This window comes from Pinus tabuliformis, chromosome J (genome assembly GCF_031772625.1).
Source record: "Pinus tabuliformis cultivar Carrire ecotype Pingquan chromosome J, CPIR1, whole genome shotgun sequence".
Classification (NCBI taxonomy): Eukaryota; Viridiplantae; Streptophyta; class Pinopsida; order Pinales; family Pinaceae; genus Pinus; species Pinus tabuliformis.
This window is the reverse complement of record NC_142295.1, coordinates 902,900,151-902,927,532: the sequence shown is the minus strand read 5'-3', so window position 1 is coordinate 902,927,532 and position 27,382 is coordinate 902,900,151. Positions and strand designations below refer to the sequence as shown.

The 27,382-nt window shown below is 38.9% G+C and overlaps 1 protein-coding gene across 1 annotated transcript; it reads left to right on the top strand.

Annotated features, from left to right (window-relative positions):
- Positions 1-1,723: 1,723 nt before the first annotated feature.
- Positions 1,724-6,171, top strand: LOC149229632 (cytochrome P450 720B2-like). The gene is made up of 9 exons (XM_089375878.1): positions 1,724-2,009; positions 2,136-2,463; positions 3,760-3,909; positions 4,003-4,242; positions 4,362-4,454; positions 4,951-5,029; positions 5,263-5,390; positions 5,498-5,616; positions 5,817-6,171. The coding sequence occupies exons 1-9, from the start codon at positions 1,792-1,794 to the stop codon at positions 5,941-5,943; spliced, it is 1,482 nt and encodes a 493-aa protein (XP_089232004.1). The 5' UTR covers positions 1,724-1,791; the 3' UTR covers positions 5,944-6,171.
- Positions 6,172-27,382: the final 21,211 nt, after the last annotated feature.

The window sequence follows — 27,382 nt, the reverse complement described above, 5'->3', positions numbered from 1 at the left end:
ATATATATATATATATATATATATATATATATATATATATATATATATATATATATATGATTGCATTTTAAAATTTAAAATAAATAAAAATTAAAAAAATTTATATATTTTTAAATTTATAAACTATTAATAATATAAGATTTACTTTTCTTTCATTTTATAATTGAATTATTGTGATATTATAAAAGTGATTGATTACAATCAATTCCCTCAGTAGCATTGACTTTAGCATGCCTTCTTCTAAGTCACTAACAAACGAAAGAGATGGAAGTCACTAGAAAATTGAAACAATTCTATATTTTAACATTTTTTAATATTTATATTTTAGACAACAATTTAAATATTTTTAATATATTATATTTTATAAATTTTATTTCTTAATTTAAAAAATTAATATTTTGTTATTTGCATTTTTTTTAATAATGAAGGATGAAAATGCTTATTCTCCCATGATATTATTGATATATATTTTAACATAATAAATATATATAAAAACAATAAAAAGAAAATATAATTATTTAACCAAATAAATATTAAAAATGAAAAAAAAAGTATACATCTTTAAAAATGAATATAAAAAAATATGAATTACATTACAAGTTGATATATATTTGAAAATATTAAACTATTTTTTAAATCAGTTTTTCAAACTAAATAAATAAATATAAAAAACAATAAAAAGGGAGTTCAAACATCTTACTCAAAATATAAAATAAGTAATTTAGGGGTTAAGTTTACCAACTAAATTTTCAGTGGGTGTTTTCTGTCTAATTTCTTTAAAATTTAGTAAGAATTTATTGAAATCACAAGTTTGATGGGTAACGAGTGCACAATAAAAGTGCCCTAGGGGTTTTTGAGGGTGGTCGATCCATATATACAATCAAAAAACTAATTTAAATAGCACAAATCAAACTTTTACCTAAAATTTTTCTACTAAATTTCGTCAAAATCTAAAATCTCACACACAAACAACTCCCTTTTAAAAAGAAAATTTCATTAACATGAAACTGTTATAGTTAAGAAAGACTCATTTAAAAAGGAGAAGTCATTAAAATAAGGAGCACCCTTAATCGTGAACATTGAAAGATAACCACTGATCGTGAACCTTAAAAGAAAACACCATGCACCTTGTTACTTTGACCTTCGTTACGTTGTCGTTTAGCGGAGTAATACAAAAAAATGATCGATGGCACCTTTATAAAATCGCTTTTGTATAAAATGATTGTCAGAGGTTGTATGCGCTCTTTCCGCTCACGAGGTAAGTCAGTTCCAATTTTTTCACAATTTCGCAAGGTTTTCACACTTTTTCCAACCAAAAAAAACAAAACAAAAACTCAGGACTCAAAGTGACTCACTTCTCTTTCTTCCCGGATTTTGTTGTGACATTTTTCTGTCAAGTTCTTTGGTCTCTCACTTCTCTTTCTTCCCATGTTTTAAAGATAAGTTGTTGTGACATTTCTTCTGTCAAGTTCCTCACCTCACCAACAGAGAAATTAATATCAACAACTAACCCCATTTAACATGTACTCAATCAAACTGGTATCAACATGTACTTAGTCAAAGTGGCATCAAGATCACGAGGTAATGTGTACTGGTTATGAATTATCCGGCGCACACAACAAAAAAGAGAATCCAATGGAAGTAGCGGGGCATCGGAAGTGGACAAAAAATTTGGAATCGTAGGGGGCAGTCGAGACCAATTTAAGCGTAGCATAGATTGATTGATAAGCATTCAAATTAGTAAGAGATTGGGGATAGTTGCGCTCCGAGGAAAACATTGAATTGGGGATCATGGCGGAAACTAATGTTACGTATTCATGGCTGGTGGGCTTCGTCTGTTTCGTTCTGGCGATGATACTGCTTCAGCTCTACAGAATAGTGGACAGTCGAGGCTACAATTTGCCTCCCGGTTCCAGAGGTTGGCCATTGATCGGAGAATCCTTGGGCTTCATGCGAGCGATTAATTCGGGTTCACAACCACGCCGATACATTAAAGATCGAGAGCTAAGGTACTGTGTTAATTTTAACGTTCAACATCTAGAGCTGAGGTACTGTCTTAATTTTAACATTGACGCGTATTTTATCAAATATCAAATACAAGATGTGAATTATATATGTGAAGGCGAATTACGCAGGTATGGCGAGATATTCAGATCAAATTTGTTCGGAAGATCTCGAATGATTGTGTCTGTGGATCCAATATTCAACAAACATATTCTGCAAAATGAAGGCAGGCTGTTTCAATCCAATTATCCGAGACCTTTTCGAAATCTCATCGGCAAATTCGGTTTGCTTTCGGTGCACGGAGATCTCCAGAAGAAGCTCCACGGAACGGCCGTAAATTTCCTGGGGTTCGAGAAGCTGCGTGTGCACTTCTTGGAGGACATACAGAACCTTATGCACGCCACCTTCGCCCAGTGGCAAGCCAAGAGGGATATCCATCTTCACGAGGAGTGCCATCAGGTAAGCACCATCAAGAAAACCATTCCAAAAATCTTTATATTTCAGAAAAGCTATGCATTAATTAAAAATTCTTTAAAGACCTATTTGAGTGACTCAAGGGAAAGGTTAATATCTTAATAACACAATTAATAGTAAAATTAAGGATAGGATCGCATCATCTTATATACTAAACAATTAGTTGAGTAGTTTCCAATGAAGAGCGACAAAAAAGAACTTGTGTTTTTTTAATGTTTAAAGAGTTGTTTAAACTTAATGGCACTTTATCATGGAGAGTTCCCAATAAAGAGTAAGAAGAACTTGGGCTTTTTGTGAGGAAGGAGCAGTTGAAACATAATGAAATTTTATAGCCTAGTGTCTTGCCTATAAAGACATTTGTAGTCAGTTGGGTTGTTCCCAAGAAAGAATGGGAAGAAAGGACTTGTGTTTTGTGTAAGGAAGGAGCAGTTGAAACTTATGTTGAAGTCACCATTGTCATTAGACCAAAACCCTCAGGTGTGTTAGTAAACAGACACATTGCTAGAGTTAACGGTTCCACAAAACACAAGAGAGCGTTGGATCAACACCGCCATTAACGGGGAGTGCAACAATCTCCCCCCTCAACGCGAGCTCAATGCGAGCCAGGTGTGTTTCGAACTCAAGACCTTTGGCTCTGATACCACTTGTTGGAGTGCCGTTACACCAAACCCGCACGTGTTAGTAAACAGACACATTGCTAGAGTTAACGGATCCACAAAACACACGGAAGCATTGGATCAACACCACCATTAAAAGTGAGCGCAACAAGTTAATAGCACTTTATCATGGAGTGTCTTGCTTATAAAGACATTTGTAATCAATTAGAAGACTACAAGTACATAATCTATTCGCTGTTTGTGAACAAAAAAGTTTAAAAAAACTAAATTTTTTTGAACATTATTTATAAAAAAAAAAAACTATTATAGAGAAAAACTTGATTGTATAATGTTTTGTTAATTAAATATCTAACCCCTCCCCTCATACTATTTTGGTGTCATTCGCCCCCATTAAAATTCTTCAATTCAATTCATTAACTTTTAGAGAAGCTATGCACTGTTTAAGCATTCTTTATGGATTTTATTAAACATTTATCGAAATCAGACAAAATTGAACTACGAAACCTGCCTTTTAATACTGGTATCATCAGAATGGTGGTGAACTAACTGTTTTCCGTTTAGATTGGTCGATTTGTCTGATCACATGTGATATGTATGGTGGTGAACTAAGTGTTTTCCGTTTAGGTTGGTGGATTTGTCTGATCACATGTGGTATCTGTTACAGCTTGTTCTGAATTTGATGGCAAAACAATTGCTGGACTTATCTCCGTCCAAGGAGACGGCAGAGATCGGTAAGGCATTCGCCGTTTTTTCTAAAGCTTTCCTAGCCGTTCCCATTAGAATCCCGGGTACCACGTACGCCAGAGGAATTAAGGTGCGCAAAAGCCGCAATGCTTTTCTCCTTTATTTTACTGATTACTAATTTGATAGGTTCTTACGGGATGAGTAATGACTAGCATCGCTGCAGGCCAGAGAGTTTCTGATAAAAAAGATTAATGATGGTATAAAGCACAGAAGGCAGCATCCAGATGAAGCTGTCCATAATGATTTCTTAGGAGAACTCTTGAAAGAAGACTTGCATTCAGAAGAAGTAATAGCAGATTTGGTACTATTCCTGCTCTTCGCTGGTCACGAGACCTCAGCCTCAGTGATGGTATTTTCTATCAAATTTCTCACGGACTGTCCCCAGGCACTTCGCGAACTGAAGGTGTGTACTCAGTGTGTAGGTACATGCTGCAAATCTTTATTCTAAATAAAAGCATTTCATATGTTGGTATTGATACATTAACACTGGACTACACTGATGATGGAATATGCACCACACAGGAGGAGCACGGCGCTCTGTTAAAGAGAAAGGGGAGTCCGAGAAACCAAAAGCTCACTTGGGATGACTACCAGTCAATGAAATTCACCGAATGTGTATGTAATTAATTAATTAATTACTGCTTTGTTGACCAACCAAACGATTTCTGTTATCGGGCAATCAGATGGACATGGCCATGTCTGTCTGATTGGGCGGTGATAGGCTCATAGCATTATTTTATTTTCTTAATTACAAATTTTGTAACATATGTTTATATACATAAATGAATTGTAGATCATTTAAAATTCTATAATAGCTTTAACCTATTTGTGTTGTTGGATGTAAACTATCACATTAGATTTAGGATTTGCCCTTTAGAATTTGGTAGTGCAGTTCATTCTCTTTCTTGATAATGAACGGTAATAGCAAGTTTTAAATTTGGAAATTCTAAAAGAAAAATGGAAATCTTAAATCTAATATCATAAATATTGAAGCTACTTTACCTATCACAGAAGCCTAAATTCTGAAATTTAGTAGTTACTCTAAACTTGATAAAAAATAATTATATAGTGTCGAGATGATTGATCGTGTATGTATTTGTTCAATTCCCAGGTCATATATGAAACACTTCGTCTCGCCAACGTCGCTTCAGCGCTTTTCAGAGAAGCAAAAGAAGACATTAAAATTAAAGGCATTTAATAATATGTTTTTACTCTTCTTGTTTGAGATTTATGCTTGTATTCAAAGTTACAATTATATACATATATAGTAAGGCTTACAATTTTATATATATAATTTTTCTGTAAGGTTTGAAATGTATAAAATCTCAACTGATACTTCCAATTCCAGCATTTCTTTTAATTTTTACAATACTGCCACGCGATTTACCTCGGCATTCAGATTGTGACAAACTTGTGTTCTCAGGAGGCTTTGTGATTCCAAGAGGGTGGACAGTCATGGTACTTCTGAACAGCATGCATCTGGACGAAAAGTACCATTCTTCTGCGCTCACATTTGACCCATGGCGTTGGCAACGGCAGCTCGAAAATAATGTAATAATTAGCATGAAATCGCTCACTTCATGTTCTGTGGAAATCCAAATCTCTTACCAATCTCTCTGTCTAATTCTGTTAGTAATCTTTGGGACTTTATATTGCAGGAGCTCTCAAAGAACCCCTCTTTTATACCTTTTGGAGGGGGGGCCAGGCTCTGTCCAGGAATGCATCTGGCAAAACTTGAGCTGGCCCTCTTTCTTCATAACTTCGTCACCAAATTCAGGTAAAAGAAATTAGACATCAATTTTACTTGAAGCATCGGTCCTAATTAATATCATCCTCCGGGAGAAAAGAAAAGAAAAGAAAACCATACAAAATAGTGTGGCAACATGGTTTATGAACTTATTTACGCTCTGTATGTACACAGTGTCATATTCGTTGACTGCGCTAAAATTGTGTTTTACGTGTACCTAATGTTTGCAGATGGGAGGCACTGGAGGATGATAAGATCTCCTACTTTCCTGTTTCTCACTTGACTAAAGGCTTTCCGATCCGTCTACATCATCTTCAAGAACGAATGGATGATAAATCGCATTATAGTAGGATTTGATTCATGCATTATGGACTATTAAAAACAGGCAAATAAGTTTGAAGGAATGGATGATTAATCGCATTATAATAGGATTTGATTCATGCAGTATGGAGTGTTAAAAACAGTAAGCATGTTTGAAGCATAAAACAATAATAGCCGCTCTGTGGACATATAACGATCATATTTCAAACATATTTATGTATTTCCTGTATTGAAGCCTGACAATTTGGGTTTCACTTTGCTTCTCGTCGGGTTTATGTATTAATCAGCTATTATTGCATATCCTTGTTTAAACAACAAGATAACAAGGTTCCAAGTGATAAAAAAAGTGGTCTGCATAATAGTATGGTTTACTAGAAAAATATTAAAAAGTAGAGATAAATATAGTTGTACAAATTAAATGTGTGTTTTTTTTGGGTCGAATTCTTGTAACATCTTCATCATATGGTAGTGGTAGTGGTAGTGGTAGTGGTAGTGGGAGTGAAATAAGCAAGTTTTTTAAATTTAATAGAATATACTATAAAAATGTGATTGGGAATAATGGAGAATTTTCCAGATTATTTTATTATTAATTATTGGTTGTGATTAGTTAGATTAGATCTTATTTTTGAGGAATTTGTTTAATTTCCTCGACGAATTTCTAATCTTATTTATGTACAAATTATTTGATGAATGATATGAAGTCATGTGCACTCTTAGTTGATCATTTCCTCTATATTTTGTGTCTCTCTTAAATTTATCTTGGTATCAGAGCTTGGTGTGGGAGTCTAGTTAGACCTCCAAAGTGCCTTGTTTGTTGCAGATTTTGTTATGTGGCAAAGGTAAAGTGGTGCAAAAACAACATGTCTATATTTTTAGACTTTTTTGACTATGACCCTTTTGATGATCATTTTTTCATGATGTCATTTGGAAACTTTTTTTTATTTCGGTGGCATTTTGTAGCCGGAAGAATTCTATGGTAAACAAAACAATTTTATTGATGGCCATAAGTACCATGAGTTGCAGTCTACTCCATAGGATGTTGTGATTGAAGAGCTACCAGTTAATCCTGAGGAAAGGTCTAAGGAACCTACTATTAAAAATATAGATGATGACCAAGGCAATATAGGAATCAAAACACAACAGAAGCAGAAACGAAACCAAGATGTGTTCAAGCAAGCTAACAATTCTTATTTAAGGCAATCATCATCTCAAAGCTCCAAAGTAACCTATGGAGGACAAAGCAGTTCATATTGCACATCCTCAACAATCATGGGAATGAGCCCTAGTGAGGTGATTCACAAGGAGTAAATGGAAGCAAATAAAATTATCTATGGGCACAAAGAATTTGGTGCTTAAATGTTGGACCCTGAAAGATGGAAAAATGCTCCTATCAAGCTTGCACCCTCTAAAGTGTTATCAACTACCAAGCTTGCACCCTTCAAGATTATTTTATTATTAGCTCCTATCAAGCTTGCACCCTTCAAGATTATTTTATTATTAGCTATTGGTTGTGATTAGGTAGATTAGATCCTATTTTGAGGAATTTTTTCAATTTCCTCAACATATTTCTAATCTTATTTATGTACAAATTATTTGGTGAATGATATGAAGTTCTGTGCAGGCACTCTTAAGGTTGAGCTCGACTCACCTGAGAGTTGCTCATTTCCTCCATATTTTACCTCTCTCTTAAATTTATCTATGCGTTGTAAATATATTGAGAAATAAATGGTAATTGGAAAACAATATGAACTAAAGAAGAAGAGAAATTCATAACTCATGGAGACAAATACATGTCGTACATAGCACACAATCATGAGATGCATTCAAATCTGAAATATATATAGCTAAATTATTGCATTTTGAAAAATTTATTGATTTCATATGATTTTCGAAGGGTTATATTAGCAAAGCATTCAGTGTGTTTTTCTTTCTTTCTCAATGTAAAGAGTACACGATCTTGAGTTTTTTCATAACATTTAAAAGAGAATAAAGGTGACATGCCTAAACTTGCTAATGGTTTTGCATGTTGATATCAATGGTTTCCTTGAATAATGTCAAGCCATGAAATTTACATGAATTTTGTAAACATTATTCAAATGATGTCATGACCATCCACTGATCCAACCACACGAAATAATGATGGTCAACATTGGTCCACAATTCATCCTTCCTCATCCATTATACAATGTTCTAAATGTAGGGCTACTATGTTACAAAGAATGTTGATGCTTGAGTCATTTCCTCTAATGAGGATGTTGATATGGCTCATATTTTAATTCTACAGACTCAAAGTTGGGTACAACAATACTTTCACCAGGACTAACATTAGTAGCCTTGTCATCAATTTTTTTATCATAATTACTAGGAGCATGTTCTTCCAATACCTTAGTCTGAATTCCTTTTGACAACAAACGACACCTCTCTTGTCTCAAGAGAGCTAGATATAGTAATGAGGAAACAACAAGATTAAATCCAAGTCATGATCTTGATGTCCACACTATTGAGTTAATAGGAACAATGATGCCTTGTCCACTCTTTCTAGGTCCTCCTCCAGTATGTTTCATTTTTCTTAGAAAATAGAGATCCAATACCAATGGTGTATTTTTCAAAGCTATGTGAAACAAAAGGCACCATTATCAACATTAGCAAGTGACCATGATAAGTCAATAATAATATTGTACTTCTCATCATTTTGAAGGAAATGACTTCCAAGTAAAGGTGCTACTTGCACTCTTGCAAGTATTGAATGAACTCATCTTTTCTAATCAGTTATTGTGAAAAGGCATCATAATCTTGTTTAGGAGTTTGATATTTATCCAATAATCTATTGTTCTCTACTTAAAGAGGTCTTGCTTCTTCACAAAGAAATTGCATTGAGGACTCCATATTGCAAAATTGCTTCTTTAAATTGCATTTCCTTAGTCAAATGATGACTCAACCTCTTGCAAAACTTGTCTATGAGGAGTAACTCCATGAATTAAATTGTTTTTTTTGCGTTAAGATATATCATGGATATATACAAGGAACGAGAGACTATTTGGTTTCATCTCCTAATGTCTCTTCATCTTCCAACTTCCTTTATTTTTCTATTCACAATATTTACATAGGTTTTCCTAATCCCAAAGGTTAGGTGTCAAAATTCCCCCACCCCACCCCACCCACCCCCCCAATCTAAAGGGATGTTGGTGAATCCAAGAACTCATTCTGAATCTTTAAAACTTACCCATTCTGAGCTCTTTGATGAAGATGTCTGCAATCTGCTCTTGTGGAACAATGTCGTAGGTGGATTATTTTGGCCTCAACGTGATCTTGAATCAAATTGTATTTTGAATTGATTTGCTTCATTCGATCATGGAATTTTGGGTTCTTGGCCAACTTTATTACATAAATCTTGTCAATCAAGAGAGAAGTTGAATGCACTTGTTTTTCCTACAAATCTCCTAGAATTTTACTGAGCCGCACAATTTCCTTCTTTACTTCAACTGCTACCACATATTCTGCCTCAGTTGTGGAATCTGTTGGAACTGATTGTTTGCATGACCTCCATGAGACAACTCCTGATCCAATACTCATAATAAATGTGAAGTAGAAACTCTAGTTTCATTATCTCCATCAAAATCTGAATTAGAGTATCCAATCAAGCTGAAGTCACCTAGCTATGTATACTTGAGTCTAAGGTCTTGAGTTCCCTTCAACTACTTTAGAAATATTTTTGTAGTAAAGCAATGACCCTCACAAGGTTTTTTCATAAACCTACAGAGGATTTCAATAGTAAATTAATGTCTAGCCTAGTATTAGTTAGGTAGTTCAGACTTCCTACAAGTTGTCTATACTTTGTTGCATCCACCAATTCTTTTCCTTTGGTGGATGGTGAGATATAAATTCTATTCCATTGGAGTAGTCAACGGATTACACTCATCCATGACATTGAACCTATTCAAAAAATCTACTATTTACTTCTTCTAAGAGAGAAATATAAACTTTGGACATTGGGTTACTTCAATACCAAGATAGTAGTGAACATAGCCCAAATTTGTTATTTCAAATTCTTTCATCAGTTCTTTATTTATGGATGCAATGTAGTTCTCATTGTTTTGTGTCATTAGAAGATCATCTACATACACCGCAAGGTATACAACTATTTTTCCAACTTTCTTGACAAACAAAGTGACATCATCAAGAGCATAATGTTTGAAATCGGATTTCAGAAGATGCTCAGTTAACTTCTCATACCAGGCTCACGATGCTTACTTGAGGCCATACAAGGATTTTACAAGCCTGCATACTTTGTGTTCTCGACCCTTCATAACAAATCCTTCTAGTTGGGATATAAAAACATTATCTTTCATATCTCCATTCAAGAAAATAGTCTTTACATCTATTTGATGGACTTTCCAACTGTCCTGAGCCGCTAAGGAAAAGAGTGTCCCAATGGTAGACCATTTTAGTATGGGAGAAACAATCTCCTCATAATCAACCCCTTCCTTCTGTGCAAAACCTTTTTCCATAAGCCTGGCTTTGTGCTTGTCAAGTAAGCCACCTACTTTATACTTATTCTCGAAAAACCACTTGCAACCAATTTTTTTGGTACGAAATGGAGGATTAACCAAATTCTAGATGTCATTATTTATCAAAGCATCATATTCTTTTTGCATCTCTTATTTCCATTCATCATGAGAAGAGACTTCTTTGAAGGAAGTTGGTTCAAAATCTATAGACAAATTTAGTTCACAATCATATGAGGCATCATATCAATAGGTGAATCAGGATTGTCTACATCACATCCATTTTTTCTAACAGAACTCCTTGTTCTTGTCCTTCCAACCTCATTAGGATAAACACTTTCAAGGGTTTTTGTCATCCACTTTGGAGGACCTTTCTGAGATGACCTGGGCTACTTAGTTGATTGTGATGGGGATGAATCCAAATTTAGCCTCCCAATTATGTCAATCACATCACTCAAAGTGTCATCTTGATAAGTGGATGGAACTTCATGTGGGGGAGAGAGTACTTTAGAAGGAGATTCCATAGATTGATCCAGTATAGGGATCCCTACTTCAAGATGTGGAATCTCATTATCAAACTATTGAAAAGATTTTTCATGTCCAAATTTATCTAAGTGATCAAACTATCGCTCAACAACATTGACAGTCTTGGAAGGTTCAAGAAAGATCACATCTCTAGATATTATAAACTTATTATTAACTTTGTTATAGAGACAATATGATTTGGAGGTATTTGAGTACCCCAAGAAGATACATTTTCGACTGCTTGTTTTGAGTTTGTTTCTTTGTTCCTTAGGTATCAAGGCATAACAGGTGGAACCAAAAACCCTAAGATGCCTCACCGAAGAAATGTGCCAATACCATATTTCATAGGGAGTATTGTTGTTTATATCATGAGATGGACACTTATTCTTTATTTAAACAACACATATAGCCACACCATCCCAAAACATCAGCTTAACATTCTTGAAGAACATCATCGAACGTACCATATTTAAGACTATCTTGTTCATTCTTTCAACTACTTCGTTATGTTGGGGATTATAAGGCATAGCAGTTTGATGTTTGATCCCATGCTGGAAAAGATAGTTTTCAAATTCATTTGAAGTATATTCTTTTCCATTATTTGTACGAATACAGACAATATGAGATTGTGCATCATTTTCAATCCATATATGAATGTTCTTGTATGTTTCAAAAGCTTCATATTTTTTCTTCAATAAATAAATCCAACACATTATGTTGTAGTCATCAATAAATGTCATCATATATTTACTACCATTTGCAGAAGAAACAAGAATTGGGCCTCATAAATAATCACATTACTTTGCCAAGATACAAGCCTCACATTGCTTAAGTTTCCTAGGAATGGTAGGCAAACTAGTAACACCATTTTTCTTCACCAAACAAAGGTTGCCATAGTTCAAATGTCCAAATCAAGCATGCCACAAAAGACTTGATGTAAGTGTACCTTCATCATAGTGATAATTGTATGAAAAGTTTTGTGCATGAGCAGAGGTTCATTGTAGCTTCAGTAGTCTTTCTTCTTCTATCCAAGTCATGAAAAGTGAGTGATATAATGCTTTTTTGACCTCAACCTTGCCATCGAATGATCCGATGCTAAAGAGATAAGATGATCATCAGGCGAGAAGACCAAGGAACACTAGATTGCAACAGAAGATCAAAGATCAAGATTGCATGAAAGCTCCATCTGATTCACAACCCTTTGTAGGGTGAATATGAAGAAAAAAGCATATCTCTCATGAAGATGAATTATTTTCACATCTTGTTGTAGCAGCTACAACCACCCTAAAATTTTTTGCCTTAGCTTCGTTTTGGAGCCTCCATAACGACCATCCTCAGAAGCATGTCTTGCATTGTCAAGCACATCAATTTTAGTTGTTTCATAGTCTTGTCAGACTGTGCATGCAAGTTTGTTCCACCTCCTTCACAAGTTGATTTCCAGATTTCGTGTCAGTTGCTAGTTTATCAGCTCCCTCTGGGAATTGTGCAATTCTGGAGGGGAACCAACCTTCCCTCCAAAAACTTGCGCAAACCCAGCGAAACACCCAGCTGGGCTCCAAAATTGCACATTTCTTCCTCATAGTATTCCTCTAAAAAATTGCTCAATTCATCCCAAGATAATTGCTCAGCCTAGAGATTGTCCAATTCTGGGCAACAGTCACCCGCTGCTCCCAGAAATCGCACAATGCATCTGGAACAACCAGCCCAACAACTAGCAAAAATTGCACAAATCAACTAGCAGCTTGCTTGGTTCAGAGATTACGCAATGTAGTCAGACAGGCTTCCTTGAGAAAATTGTGCAATCTGACCCAAGAAAGTTGCTCAACCCATAAATTACGCACTCATGGGAGACAGTCACTTGTTCCTCCCATAAATTACACAATCCCTCTGGGACAACCATCTTCTCTCTGCCTAGAAACTACACAAATCCATCTCCCAGGATCGCAGACTGATGCATGTGCCTTCAAGTTGACCAGTTCCCTCCGGGACTGAGCAAAACTGATTTGCATACATGGACTGATTTTCCCAAGGCATCATGCAAAGGAATCCCTAGATTTAGGGATCTATTTTTAGCAGTTGGAGGTTACATGCATGGATCACTTTAGAAACCTCCCACCAAGTGTTGTTTTTCCTATATTTGTGGCATGCACGTCATAACCTCGATTTTATCAAAACTCATTTTCCGGATGCTGTAGAGCCCATTTCTTGCATCGATATTACAACTATGACATCCCACATCAGATCTAGGAGTTGTCGGCACATTCAGCTCAACTATTTCAGGGTAAGCTCGCTTCGCATATCTTGCATTGTGTTTTTGTCGCTTTTTGTGTTTCGACTTGTGTGAGTGTTGTCTTCTTGATTTCTGTGAAAGCTTGCCGTCGTTTGCATGCATGTTAGCTTGTACAAGCATCATTTTAGTTTTTCATTTGCATATCACTGTTGTCGCATGCATGACATTATTTTTGCACCAACGGTCATTGTCGTGGTGACCGACTTCAGACACATGCATGCATCCCATTTTCTGAATCCTTCACTTAATGTTTGCATGAATAGTCATTCACTCTTGTTTGCACTCATCTCATAATGCATTCAGATTTCTCATGTTTTCAGTCGCCTATTGGCTGGTATGGGCTGCCTTGGCCCAGACCGTGCCTTGCCCGGCTAGCACTGCACATTTCTGGAAGCAAAGGCTCTACTTTCCCTCCATAGATTGTACAAGTCTATCTTAGCACTAACCTCCAAGCTTGCATTACGCAAGTCTTGGAGGCAGTGTCTTGTTGGCCCCAAAAATTGCACAATGCAGTTTGCTGGTTGCATGTCACTGCTAACTGAAATTGCACATTGCGCAGTTTTAGTCCTCAGAAGGCCAGGTTGGATAACCATGACTATGCCTTGCATGGTTTTGGCAGTTAATCTCTCGACCTCCTGGCAGAAATTGCGCAACCTTCACGACCAATCACACAGGTATGTTGCATGTCAGTCCTCTAGTTTATTTTGGTTTTCAACTGACATATTTCTTGCCATGAGTGTTTTTATGCCTCCAGTTATCACATGTGTCATCCACCTCCTAGGAGCACAGGTATAATGGATTCTAGGAGAGCATAGTCAAAGACACCTCTAAGAGCGCAACTGGTGATGTAGTTGATCAAGTGTTTATGGACTTGCCTATCCAAGAAGACATCAAGTTGTTCATGGGCAAGGATATCAAAATGAATGGAAACAACATCACAGCGAGTAGCACCATCAGCAGCAACAAAAGGCAGCACACCTACACATGACGAATGCAAGAGTAAGGTTGTTGACAGCATAGAGGCGGAGCAATGCTACAAGTTAAAAGAAGATCCACTCATGACGAAATAAGCTTTTGAGATTGAGGCTATGAGGTGATGGCATGACACGTAGATCACGCGAAGGCAGAGAGAGAAAAAAAGAAGGAGTTGCATGTGCTGAAGCAACAACTCATGGACGAACATGAGCTACACATACGAGAGAATTAGCTACATCATGAATAGGTATACCAGGGGGTGCAACATGCAGAAACAGATGAAACTGTGTCCGTACAAGTTATAGATCCATCCCATCAACTGTCATGGAGCAGACAATGTGAGAAGTGTTGTTGATTGCATGCAAGGGAATTCAGCATCATGCATGTCATTGTGCGCAGGCATGCGATCCCAACCATTTGGCATACTCATTGAGGCGAAGACAAGAAGAAAGTCTGACTGGAGTTGAACATGTACTTCGACAAGTTGATGTGCATGGTCACCAACACACACTTGGAGATCACCACAGACACTATGCATCAATATGTTTCTGGTCCAACCACACTCAAGACAATGATGCATATGCTATCAAATGAGTTCGACTGAGGGGCCATATCATTGTACCCGGATGCAATGGAGGCAAGAGTTCGCTTTCAGCAGGATGGCACCATTGAGCACACGGACACCATCATGGACGACCAAGCTTGGCATCAGTTCGCCACCGTCGATCATCACAAGGATGTCGAAGAGTTGGTTTTACCACAATGGTCTGAGTGTTAGTGATGTCTTGCATGGCTTCCTCAAGCCTACTTTGTCTCACATGGGTACATGTGCAAATTTTATGTAACATATTATCAAGTGGAAGTTCAAGTGTCGATAGTTGAATGTAACAAACATAGAGTAGTTGAAGAGTCATGAGGGTAGGTGAACAATCACAAAGGGGAATGTCAAGGGCCACCCCACCCTTTGCTATATATAATCCCTCATAACTCATTGTATAGGCTTTTGGTCAGCAAAGCTTCCAATAGGAGTATCTTAGAGAAATATTGGACAGTGTTGTAACGATCCTTGGCTTCTCCACTGTACAGAGCTAACATATCTCTTTGGAGGAGCATGCGGAAGTGACTATAACGTTCCTCAGTCATAATTAGTGGTTGGTCATGGTTGTACTGTATGACTGGAACTTTCACTTCTTAATATAATAGAGCCAACACATTTCATGAATATGTTGTTATTGTAGTTCATCTAATTTGTCTACTCTAATAATATATGTATCTGTTTTCTTACTTATGCATGTATGGCTTTCCTATATAAGTATGTATGAATCTTACTGAAATGTGTTGTTGGTTTAACCATCACTTTGGATTGCTAGCTCACTTGCTTTCCAGTTTGTGATGCATCTTCGCTCATGTGTTCCCTTCTTAACTTCGTGCTTTCATAGGTTTCCAAGGGCCGCACTAACTTCAGCCCCCGTGTGTTAGAAATTCTCATGCACCTTCCTTAACTAATTGCATATGTCACACCCTTTCTACCAACAGGGACATCTTACTTGCCTCTGCGCACCATCGCAGTCAAGGCCATATCGTATGACCCACTGTTGGGGCTCCTACACCAAACTGTTTGAGGTCTAGTTGGGACATCTTATAGGGGAGATCCCCTGACATGTTGGCTGGTCCAACACTGTCAACTTTTTCGTGCTATAAGGGCCAAATGACAAGCTGAGTCCTCACAACATGTTTTGAATCTTTGCATATCTATTATGACTAACTACATAGTTTCTCTTCCAGAGTCTATGTCTTATGGAAATGACTTCAAAATCTCCAAATAGATCTTGGATAACTTGTCACATAAAACATATGATGGTGGAGGCTATGTAGCCTTGGTTGGGCATGCGGTCAGTGTTGTAGGCTCATGCAAAAGACATGGAATCTTTGAAGAATACATGACCCGCACGTTGTTCGTCTACACGCTTCGAGGGAACCCATTTCACTTGTGTTCCACACTGCCTGAAAAATATATTCCTTATTGTTAGGGTCCAACCCTAACCCCCTTATTTATGTAATAGGGTCGATTCATAGTTATAGTTAGTTAAAGAGTCAATAAATCCCATATTAATAATTGTAAGTGGTTGACCCGCATTTAAAGAAGGGACCACAGTTAGTTGCAAATGGGCCATGGTATTAGATAGATGGTATTAATAAGAACCATCGTACTGACCCATGGTATTGCATGCATGAATCCTATATAAAGGATAAAGACTCCCCTTGAGGAGCGTCGTGTCTTATTTTGTAATTGAGCCGAGCTCTATTGGAGGTTGCCCCCTCGAAGAGGCAAGTGAAAATTGCTTTCCTTTTTGAATAATAAAATACATGTTGTTATTTCTTATTGTTCTATGTTCTGGGTATATTTCTTCTCATACTTGGTATTCTGGTATCTTCCCACAGGTCAATAGCATAATAAGTGGTATCAGAGCATTTTCTAGGAATGGTGGGATCTCCATTTTTAGCAGAATTTTTTTGGCTAGTGACGTGTTTCAACGTCTTTAAACCACGGGATCTGTCGTTGAGCGCATAAACCTGTGGATTTGGGGAGGCATGAGCGCAGGAAATACAAGAGGTTGTCATGCTTGTTCAACTCCCTTGTAACCCCTGTGGGTACCCCTTCAAGTAGTAGTGCATTAGACAGAACCGTGCACAGACTGTCTTCCAAGTACCCTCTAGGTATATCGGAAGCCCCCTAGGCTCTCTTGAAACCTCACCATAGATAAACCGTCGGTCGTCTTGCTACTGCAGTACACCGAGAACAACACTCGGGGAAATTACTCATGCGGACGATAGGGTAGTCGGGTTGTACAACTAAGAGTATGGTTGATCCTCCTTGGTTAGTGCCCTAAAAGATTGGGCCAAGTACTACTGTCAGACCCTTATGTATATTGCGATCTGTAGCACCTAACACTCATTGAGACCATAGCTCCCTTGTCTCTCTCTAGATCACGCATCGTCTTTGCCAGATAAGATCTAGCAGGTTGGGTTCTGTCGCAACTGCAACAATCAGTTCCGCCATTTAGATCTCTCAGATCTGCCATTCAGATCTATCAGATCCGCCAATCAGATCCGCCATTCATATCTAACAGTAGGGTTTAGTTCACTGCCACATTCCTACTCATACTCTGCAGTTGAGGGTTTCACCGACAGATCTGGCTACTTGTGTGGCTCCTATACCTAGGCATGATTCTCACAGGACATTGGACAGAATTAACTTTTTTGGGAATCGGCAACTGCAGTATTCCTAAGTGAGGAATAAAACTCCTCCCTCCCAGGACGTTGATAAGAGACTTAGCCCATAAGAATCAGGTTGACGGGCTAAGCAAGGTGGTACCATTCACTTGTCAACATCAAAATTTTAGGCGGTCCCAATTTGTTTTTCACAGTAACGACAAGTGCATCGGATTGGTGCATGGTACAAACCAGAGCTCAATCTATGGCCAATGGGAAGATCGACACCCTTGAACAAAAGTTGGAGGCATTAACAAAGCAAATCCAGACCTTAAATGACATAATCACAAAGGGAAAGTTGGGGGCACAATCAGAGGCATATGATTTTAATGAAAACCTTGAGGGCGAGTCTAGCCATTCTCTTCACTTCTATGGAAACCACCAACAGTCCCAGCTTCAACCACCCAAGCTGGACATGTATAAATTTGATGGCTCTCATCTGGCCATATGGCTAGCACAAGTGGAGCAATATTTTACATTGAATCAAATCAGAGATGATGCGACTAACCTAAGTGTGGGAAGCTTGTACTTGGACCAAGAAAGATGGCAATGGTGGCAATGGCATCAACGCTGCTATGAGATGCCACTAACTTGGCATATATTCTCAAAAGCCCTTTCTGATCACTTTGACCATGAATCTAACTTTTTGGGTCATCTTACTAAGCTCTGACAGACAGACACAGTGCAAGAATATATTAAAGTCTTTGAAGCATTAGCCTTCCGCATAGGAGGTCTAGCAGATGAATTCTACTTGGAATGTTTTATCAGTGGTCTCAAAGATGCCATAAAAGCCCACGTCTGACTACAACACCTAATCTCATGGCTGGCAGCTTGCAAGATAGATTGTGAAGTAGAACACACGTTAGCGGCCCAGTCAACTCGTCCAAATTTCATAGCCAAGGGATGCCCCACCCAAGCTCCGAGCACTACCCAAACACTTAAGGTTCAAAAGGTGTCACCTGCTGAAATGGAAGAAAGAAGAAAGCAAGGATTGTGTTACTACTGTGATGAGAAATAGTCCTGGGGCATAAATGCAAGGAACCCAAATTCTTTCAAATTGATGCTACTGATCACAGTTCATCTGAGGAAGCCCCACCAATTGAGGGACCAGAGGTGGAAGATGAGGGCAACCAGCCGGACAATGAGCTCCCAGCTACACCTGAAGAACCAGTTATCTCGCTTCATGCTTTGGCAATAATTTATTCTCCCCAAACTCTCAAAATCAGAGGTTTTATTAAGCATTGACCTGTAGTAGTCTTGATTGATAGTGGCAATACACATAACTTTATCCATCAAAAAGTCGTTGAAGCAGTGCATTGTTTTGTCAGAGCAGTCTCTAATTTCTAGGTCCAGATTGCTGATGGGGGGACAATGAAATGTGAAGGCTGTTGTGAAAATGTCAAACTTCAAATGGGGGATTATCACCTAAAGACCCACATGTTTGCCATCAACATGGGTGGGTGTGACATTGTCTTGGGTGCTGAATGGCTCCGCACACTCGACCCAATCACAATGGATTTCCAAGAGTTATATATGAGCTTCAAGTAGAATAACCACACACATACCCTCCGTGGACTCCAGGAAGGTGCTCCTTCTATCATCAGCTCGCATAGGCTAGAAAAATTGTTAAAAAAGGGCCACCATGGAGTTTATCCCAATTTAATGCCATCCATGCCTTCGAACCCACTTCTATTCATATTCATCCTGAGATGCAACAAGTCTTAAACAACCATCCACAGGTCTTTAACAAGCCTCATGAGCTTCCACCCTCGAGAGGGGAACATGATCATAGCATTACTTTGGTCCCAGGGGCACAACCACCAAATGTGCACCCATATAGATATCCTTTCGCCCAAAAGAATGAAATTGAAAAAATCATCAAGGAACTCCTGGAAGCCAGTGTCATTCGTCCTAGAATTAGTCCTTATTCCTCGCCTGTGGTCATGGTGTGCACGAAAAATCGGGAATGGCATATGTGTCCAGACTTCAAGGCCCTCAACAAGCTGACAGTCAAAGATAACTTTCCCATCTCGGTTGTTGATGATTTGCTAGATGAACTAAATGGGGCTCAATTCTTTACTAAGCTCAACCTTCACTCGAGCTATCACCAAATTCTCATGAAAGAAGTAGACATTCCAAAGACTACTTTTCGAACTCATGAAGGCCATTATGAATTCCTGGTCATGCCATTTGGTCTCTATAATGCCCCATCTACTTTTCAGAGCCTCATGAATCACCTGCTCAAACCCTATCTCATAAAATTTGTCCTTGTTTTCTTTGATGACATCCTCATCTACAACCTCACCTGGGAAAAACATCTCCAGCATGTAGATCTGCTCTTGCAACTGCTCCGGAAGCATAAACTATTTGTCAAATTTTCCATGTGCTCTTTTGGCATGGAAGAAGTTGAGTATTTGGGCCACATTGTGGGGCGTGAAGGTATCAGGGTGGATCCCAAAAAGATCCAGGCAATGCAGGATTGGCCTCAACCAAAGACCTTGAAGAGCTTGAGAGGATTTTTGGGTCTCACCAGCTACTATCGCAAATTTGTCTGCAATTATGGTCACATTGCTAGACCCCTCACTCAGAAAAATTCATTCCTCTGGAATGATGAAGCACAATAGGCATTTATAGCTCTCAAACATACCATGTGTTCCACTCCCGTATTGGCACTACCTGGCTTCACCAAATCTTTTGTGATTGAATGTAATGCTTCAGGTATAGATATTGGAGTTGTCTTAATGCAGGAAGGTTGCCCTTTGGCCTTCACTAGCCAACAACTAAGTGGGACAAATTTGGGAAAATCTACCTACGAGAAGTAGATGATGGACATCTTACATGCAGTGGATACCTGGTGATCATACTTATTGGGGCGGCATTTCCAAATCTGCACAGACCATCAAAGCCTTAAATTTTTTCTGGAGCAACGCCTATCCTTGCCACAACAAAATAAATGGCTAGCCAAAATGTTGGGATATTATTATGAGATAATTTACAAGAAAGGGTGAGAAAATGTCATAGCGGATGCTTTATCATGCCAATTTGAGGAGGAAAGCACTGTACTATCAATCTCTCTTCCCATTCGAGAGTGGATTGAAGAGTCTCGCAAGGAATGGTTTTCACATCCTTTGTTCTCCCAACTCATTAATAAATTGCAGGCGGATCCAAATTCCACAGTGGGCTACTCTTGGCAGGATGAGATTCTTCGCTACAAGGATAAAGTAGTGATATCCCCAATATCCACCCTCAAAAGTCGCATTTTGACGGAGTTGCACTTATCTCCCACTGCAGGCCATTCAGGTTTTCAGAAGATTTATGCTCGCACTCGACGTTCATTCTTTTGGACATGCATGAAAAAGGACATTCTTACTTTCGTAGCTGAGTGTGATGTGTGTCAGCGCCACAAAGGAGAAACAGTCAAATCCCTAGGCACATTACAACCATTTCCCATCCCTGCCTTAATCTAGACGGAGGTTTCTATGGATTTCATTACGGGTCTTCCGAAGTCAGGCAACAAGTCAGTCATCATGGTGGTTGTGGAAAAACTTTCTAAGTATGCTCATTTTTGCACCCTACCCCACCCTTTTACACCAGCTTTGGTGGCTCAATCTTTCATGGACGAGATCTTGAAATTGCATGGCATGCCCACTTCCATTGTGTCTGATCATGACCCGATCTTCACCAGTAAATTTTGGCAGGCACTCTTCAGGCTACATGGTACCCAACTACAACTCAATACTTCCTATCATCCCCAAACTAATGGTCAAACTGAAGCAGTCAAAAAATGTCTGGAGACCTACCTCAGGTGTTTCACTTCATAAAAACAACATCTATGGGTACAGTGGTTACCTCTAGCCGAATGGTGGTATAATACTAACTATCATGCCACCACCAAAATGACTCCATATGAAGCAGTTTATGATCAACTCCCTCCTTCACCTACTTCTTATATCCAGGGATGCTCGAAGGTACAAGAAATGGATCAACTCCTACAGAACCATGCAACCATGCTGGCCCACCTCAAAGAGAATCTCCATCAAGCTCAAAATCACATGAAAGAAAATAGGCAAGCCAACATCATTCAGAGCGCAAATTTCAAGAAGGGGATCAGGTATTCTTGAGGCCGCAACCATATAAGCAAACATCACTCAAAGACAAGGGTTGTCAGAAATTATCTCCAAAATTCTACGGATCATATCAAATACTTCAGCACATTGGAGAAGTAGCCTACAAGCTAGCCTTGCCAACTGTTATCACTCAGGTTGTACCTTAGCTCCTTGAGGGATACGGCCGAGGTAACCACAAACCAATCTTTGGACTGTAGGTGCTAGCCCACCAGCAGTCAGAGAGGGCTCTCTCTTTAGGATTTAGCTTTGTTGATGATGATTTTAGGCTAGTTATTGGGTACAAGGGGTTTTGTTTTAGTTTTGGTGGGATGGATAATGCTTTCAAGTAAAGAGGCAGGGATAGCATGAAAGTTTTCAAACCATTGGGCGTGGAGTCAAGAAGTAGGACTGCTGGTGCGTTTCTTGGTCACAAGAGGGAATGTGGAGCAAGCTAGCTGCACATGAAACAATCATTCAATCTAAAGGATGGAGTGAAGGCTAGGAATGAGAGGCAGTTAAGAATCTCTCGTTCAGCTTAGCAGAGGGAAGGTGAATGAGCTCTATCTAGGAGCAGTAAAGAATCCCTAGATAACTATCAAACATGAGTGAATTAGGGGAAATATGAGCCACAGGGAATTCATATTCATTTCTAATTCAGATGAAAACATATAGAAACAGCAGATATTGAGCATAGAGGGCAATTAAACCAATTCTAAACTATTCATTCTTTCTGCTATTTTGGATGGTACATCAATGGAAAACAAAGGTAAGAAACACATATTGAGTCATGTTGCAGCACAAGAATTCCACATTCAATTCTTCAAAACATTCATACACATCACACAGTCATTCCTCCAAGCTTTTCAGCAGTCGTTGATTAAGTAAAACCTCAGGTATACAGAGCGAGTCTCTCTTGGAGCTATACAACCAACCATCCCTTTTTACAGTGAATTAGGGTGGTTTTTATAAGTAAAATATCTATAAAGATCAGATCTCAGATAGATCTGCTGTAACAAGTGTCTTTAACCTAATACATGTCTGAAATAAATGCGGGAAAATATCCTCGAGCTGCGCTGGGGCAGCTGTACCAAAAGGAGTTTAATGTGTTGTCTTTATGGCTCTGTGCTGATCACTTAGCCATAACTGTGCTTTGGGTTTTGATCCATGCTCTTGAGTGGTTCTGAGGAGCATTAACTGTGATGGGAGAGCCTTGATTGGCCTTTACTGCTTTCTTTGACTTTGTTGGAGGTCATTCAATGTCCACCTGCATTGGGAATAAAGGTTTTCATTTAAAACATTCGACTGATACTCTTTGCCGCTTCCTTGATAGGCTTTGGCACTGAATGTGCGCCTTTCTCACTTCTGATACTCTTTGAACCATTGCATCGACCTTTCATGGCTACTGTTCAGCCCTCTGTTTGCTTTTAAAACTGTGTTTACCCCTTTCTGAATGTTGCGCAAAGAAATTCATGTCATTCTGCGCCTTTCGGGCCTGCTGAAGCCGAGCTATGAAAGGGAAAAAATGCCTCAGATTTTGATTCCTGGCTTCCTAGGCTGCAATTTGCGCCTTTCGCACTTTTTTGATAGTGACGTCAGCATGACGTCAGTGGTGGGTCCCAGTACGGCGGTGACGTGGCAGGGTAACGTCAGCAATACGGCGGGTGACGTGGTAGTGATATGGCAAGGACACGACGGCAGGAGGCCGACGCAGCATGGTGACGTCAGCATGACGTGGCGCTGACGCAGGAGGTGGGAAGGCAGTATCTGGTTTCGGGCGCACTGCTTTTGTGTGCAGGTGGTTTTGGAGGAGGGGGCTTCGCCACAGCCGAGAGGGTGACGCATGGCGGGAGTACGACGGGAAAAATGCCCATCTCCCGGGCGTTAACCCTCGATACATCGGCGTACAAAAAGGCCCACCCACCGTAGATCTTGGGCGTGCCAGATCTGACTGTCGGCGGCACGAGTGAGGCGGCGGATGGTTAGGGACGGGGCCCGCGCATATTTAATTATTTGTTTTTATATGGTGCGGGGGGGTTTTAAACATTAGAAATGTGGGTTCTGGGTTATTTGCAAGCGGGGGAAATATATTTGTATGCGTGACCTTAGGATAAGGGCGGGGAATGTGTATTGTAGGGTTGGGACTTAGTGGGAAATGGTTGTTAGAGTGACCAGGTGTCAGACTAACTCCTGGTTAGGACACAGAAGGCTAATGCTAAGCCCAAAATGGACTTAACATTTCCCAAACTGATATAATAGGGCTATAGTGCCTGGGGATGGGAATATGTACATAGGGGAGTTTTTTAACATAGTTTTAATAAGGGAAGGGGAGATAGATAGGGAGCTACATAGTAAAATTAGTAGTTAATATGACAAGTGATCAGAAAGCGCTAAGTATGTGAATCTTAGGCTAATAGGGGGAAAATGATTCATATAGGAAGTATGAACATGCCTTGAGCAAAGCAGATCTTTACCAAGGCAAATGATATGGAAAATGATGAAAGTGAGAGGTATCAAGCAGATCTTGACCCCTTCAAGGAAGTTAGTGAGTGATTTGGGAAATGAGAAGAAGGGGGAGTTAGACATGCCTCACTTGAGCTCCTCCGAATGGAAAACTACATCATAACTGTAATATGTGAAGATATAACACCTGAAAACATGAAATGGATTACAGAGCATGATTCTGCAACTACAAAACTACCTACCCAGCCTACTTACCTAGCATTTTTTCTTCTTTCTGCATAGGTGCATTTGGACTTGCAGACCCAGATTATCCTTTTCTCTTTTGACTGTCCTCCTATCTAAATCTACACTTATTTCTTCCAAGGGCCCAGATTAAGCAGTTGGGCTCCTTTGTTTCTCTACCTATCTACAAATCTGCCAAGATTAAACTGTTTGGACAGATATTCATTCTCTATATTCTTAAACAAGAAATTGAAACCTAGGGAAGCCAAGATTAAGCTGTTTGGCCTTCCTTTAACAGAAAATTGTTCAAAAAGGAATAACTCATGAAAATTGGAATACAGCAGTGGCATTTAGACTGGCCCACTCTCATGGCCTCTTCTTTGGCCTTTTTTAGGAAATATGGAGCATTGCAACATGCAAAGTATGACATATTTGGCATGTGAAACTGTCAATCATGAAATATGAAAACCTGTTGCAACAAAAGGCTAACAGTGGCTCCACTTGGGGATGGATTTTCCTTGTGAAAAGCCAAGAACAGCAGGTCAGACTGCCTTGATCTTCTATTATTGCTGTGGACTGAAGAATTTCCTTGTGCTGGCTGCTAAAAATGTGAAACTTTGAAATAGGAGCAGCCATCTCCTTCATTAAAATATTGTGAAATACATAGCACTGCCTGCTTTCTTCTGCATGCTTGCTATTACATACCATATTGCTTGAGCATTGCCTTTGAAATAGAACCAGACATGGATCAAAACTGATGTATTTCCCTTAGCTTTTGGTCTAGAATCAGTTGCTGATGTGAAACTAAACAATGCTCCTCTCTTATTGATACTTTCTGATTGGATACTGCAAACTACAACCAGTTTCCTTTTATCATGAATCGCTGTGACATGACAACGCTACTCCTGCTGTTTTGCTGAGACTAATGCAGAGATAGAGCCTTCAAAATGGAGTACTTGCACTGGCTGTGTCTTAGCAAACTTTGCTGCTGCTCCTCTAACACTCAGACTGCTAAAAAAATAAAACAAAGTGCTAATATATACAAATATTAATGTACAAAGAGATATGTACAGAGCTGCATTATACCCCTTAATAGGGATCATGGTAATGTTTTAGCATTCGACCGTTAACAGGGCCTTCTTCAACAGTGCTGCCCTCTACAGACTTGAGGAAATATGTGTTATTTCCCTGAACAACAGAAATAACAAATGGCCCTTTCCATAAAAAATCAAATTTTTCATGTTTGCCCTTGTCTTCTCTTCGTGAGTCCCACCTTAGAACTTTGTCGCCAATGTAGAAATCCTCAGCCTTAGCTCTTTTATCAATCATCTTTTTGAGTTTCTCTTGCAATATTTGAGCTCTGTTATAAACTTGCTCTCTGGTTCGCTAAATATGAATGGTCTGATTGATTCTTCTTTGAATATCATTTGGTTTTGCTTGGATCTCTTGCAACATTTTCATGATAGGAGTGCCCAAGGAGGATGGAAACGTGGCCTCCATGCCATACACCAGCTCATAAGGGCTCATCCCAATGGATTTTTTTGTTGAAAGTTTGTCTGCCCATAGGGCATTTGTGATCTTTCTCTGCCAGTTCTTCTTGTTTTCTTCTAATACCTTCTTGATAATATTAATCAGGCTCTTGTTGGATGACTTGGCCAAACCATTACCTTGGGGGTAATAGGCTGTGGAGTGGCCCAAGGTAATGTGAAATTTATGGCAAAAACTGATCATCTTTTTGGATTTGAAAGCAGCGGCGTTGTCAATGATGATCTTCTCAGGGCAGCCTAATCTAGAAAGGATATTGCACTTAAGGAACTGGATGATGATGGAGTCATTGGCCTGTCTGCATGGGATGGCTTCAATCAATTTAGTGAAATAGTCGGTGGCTGTTAAAATCCACTTGTGCTGGCCTGAGGAAGAGGGGTGGATCTCTCCAATGAAATCAAGACCCCATTGTTGAAAAGGTTTCTCGGTTGAGATGGGCTTAAGGGGCAAGGGTAATGGCTTTCTTTTGCCCTCAAAGATTTGGCATTTATGACATGAGATAGCAAACTTCTTTATATCTCCAAATAGAAAGGGCCAATAGAAACTTCTTAATTATTCCCTTTCAATATGATGAGAGGGTTAGTCTTTATTGATGATTGATGCTCTTGATGTTTCCAGGATAATCTCTTTATACTTGGGCCCTAGAGTGTCCTTCTTCATGTTTCCCTTCCTTGATGTAGTCACCTTAGCTCTAATCCCATGTTGAGAAATCTAAGGGAAAACAAGTGTCGGTGATTTCTCTTACTTTGATAACTACTTGTGATGTATTTTTACTTTACTTGATTAACTTCTTGTTTTTGTATTATTATTAGTGTTATCTATAATTAAACAACTACCAAAACATAAAGAATAATGAGACAATAGGACACAAGATATAGGTGATCAGTGAGGGCCAAAGCCTCTCCAACTGAGAGGAAAACCCACCAGAATAATTCTCTTCTTATAGAACTTCAATGATTAATTCCAAGACTTATGACCCTTGACCAAGACCCTCTAATGCCAAGTCATCCTTCCTTCTTGATGAGATTTCCTTCCACAACTTCGACCAACAAACTTTGACCTTCCAACAACTTCTCCAACAACTTCGATCCCAACAACAATTTCCGCAACTTAGATCTAGCAGCTTCAACAACTTTGACCTGGTAGCTTCACGTCTTCAACCTTGATGCAACTTCAAAAACTTTTACCTAGCAGCTTCTTCAATCTAGAGGCAACTTCACATCTTCGACCTTGCCACTTCACATCTTCAACCTTGCAACTTCACAACTTCGATCTTGCATCTTCATAATTTCATCTAGCCCAAAAATAGTAGAAACCCTAACGAAAGAGAGGGAGAGAGGCATAAAATCTTCGATCTTGATCTTCTTCTTTGTCCTTTTACAACTTCTATATTGAGGAGATCGAAATTTCTTGAGTGAGTGAGCAAATGAGGTTGAATTCCTTCTTATTTATAGGCTTGTGAACAATACGAATTTCTCTCTTGAGTCTAACTTGTCCCTTCATGTAGGCCAACTTTATCTTTGTGCCATGACGAGGTCTTGGAGGGTCTTTTGAATTTATTTTGACTCAATAAC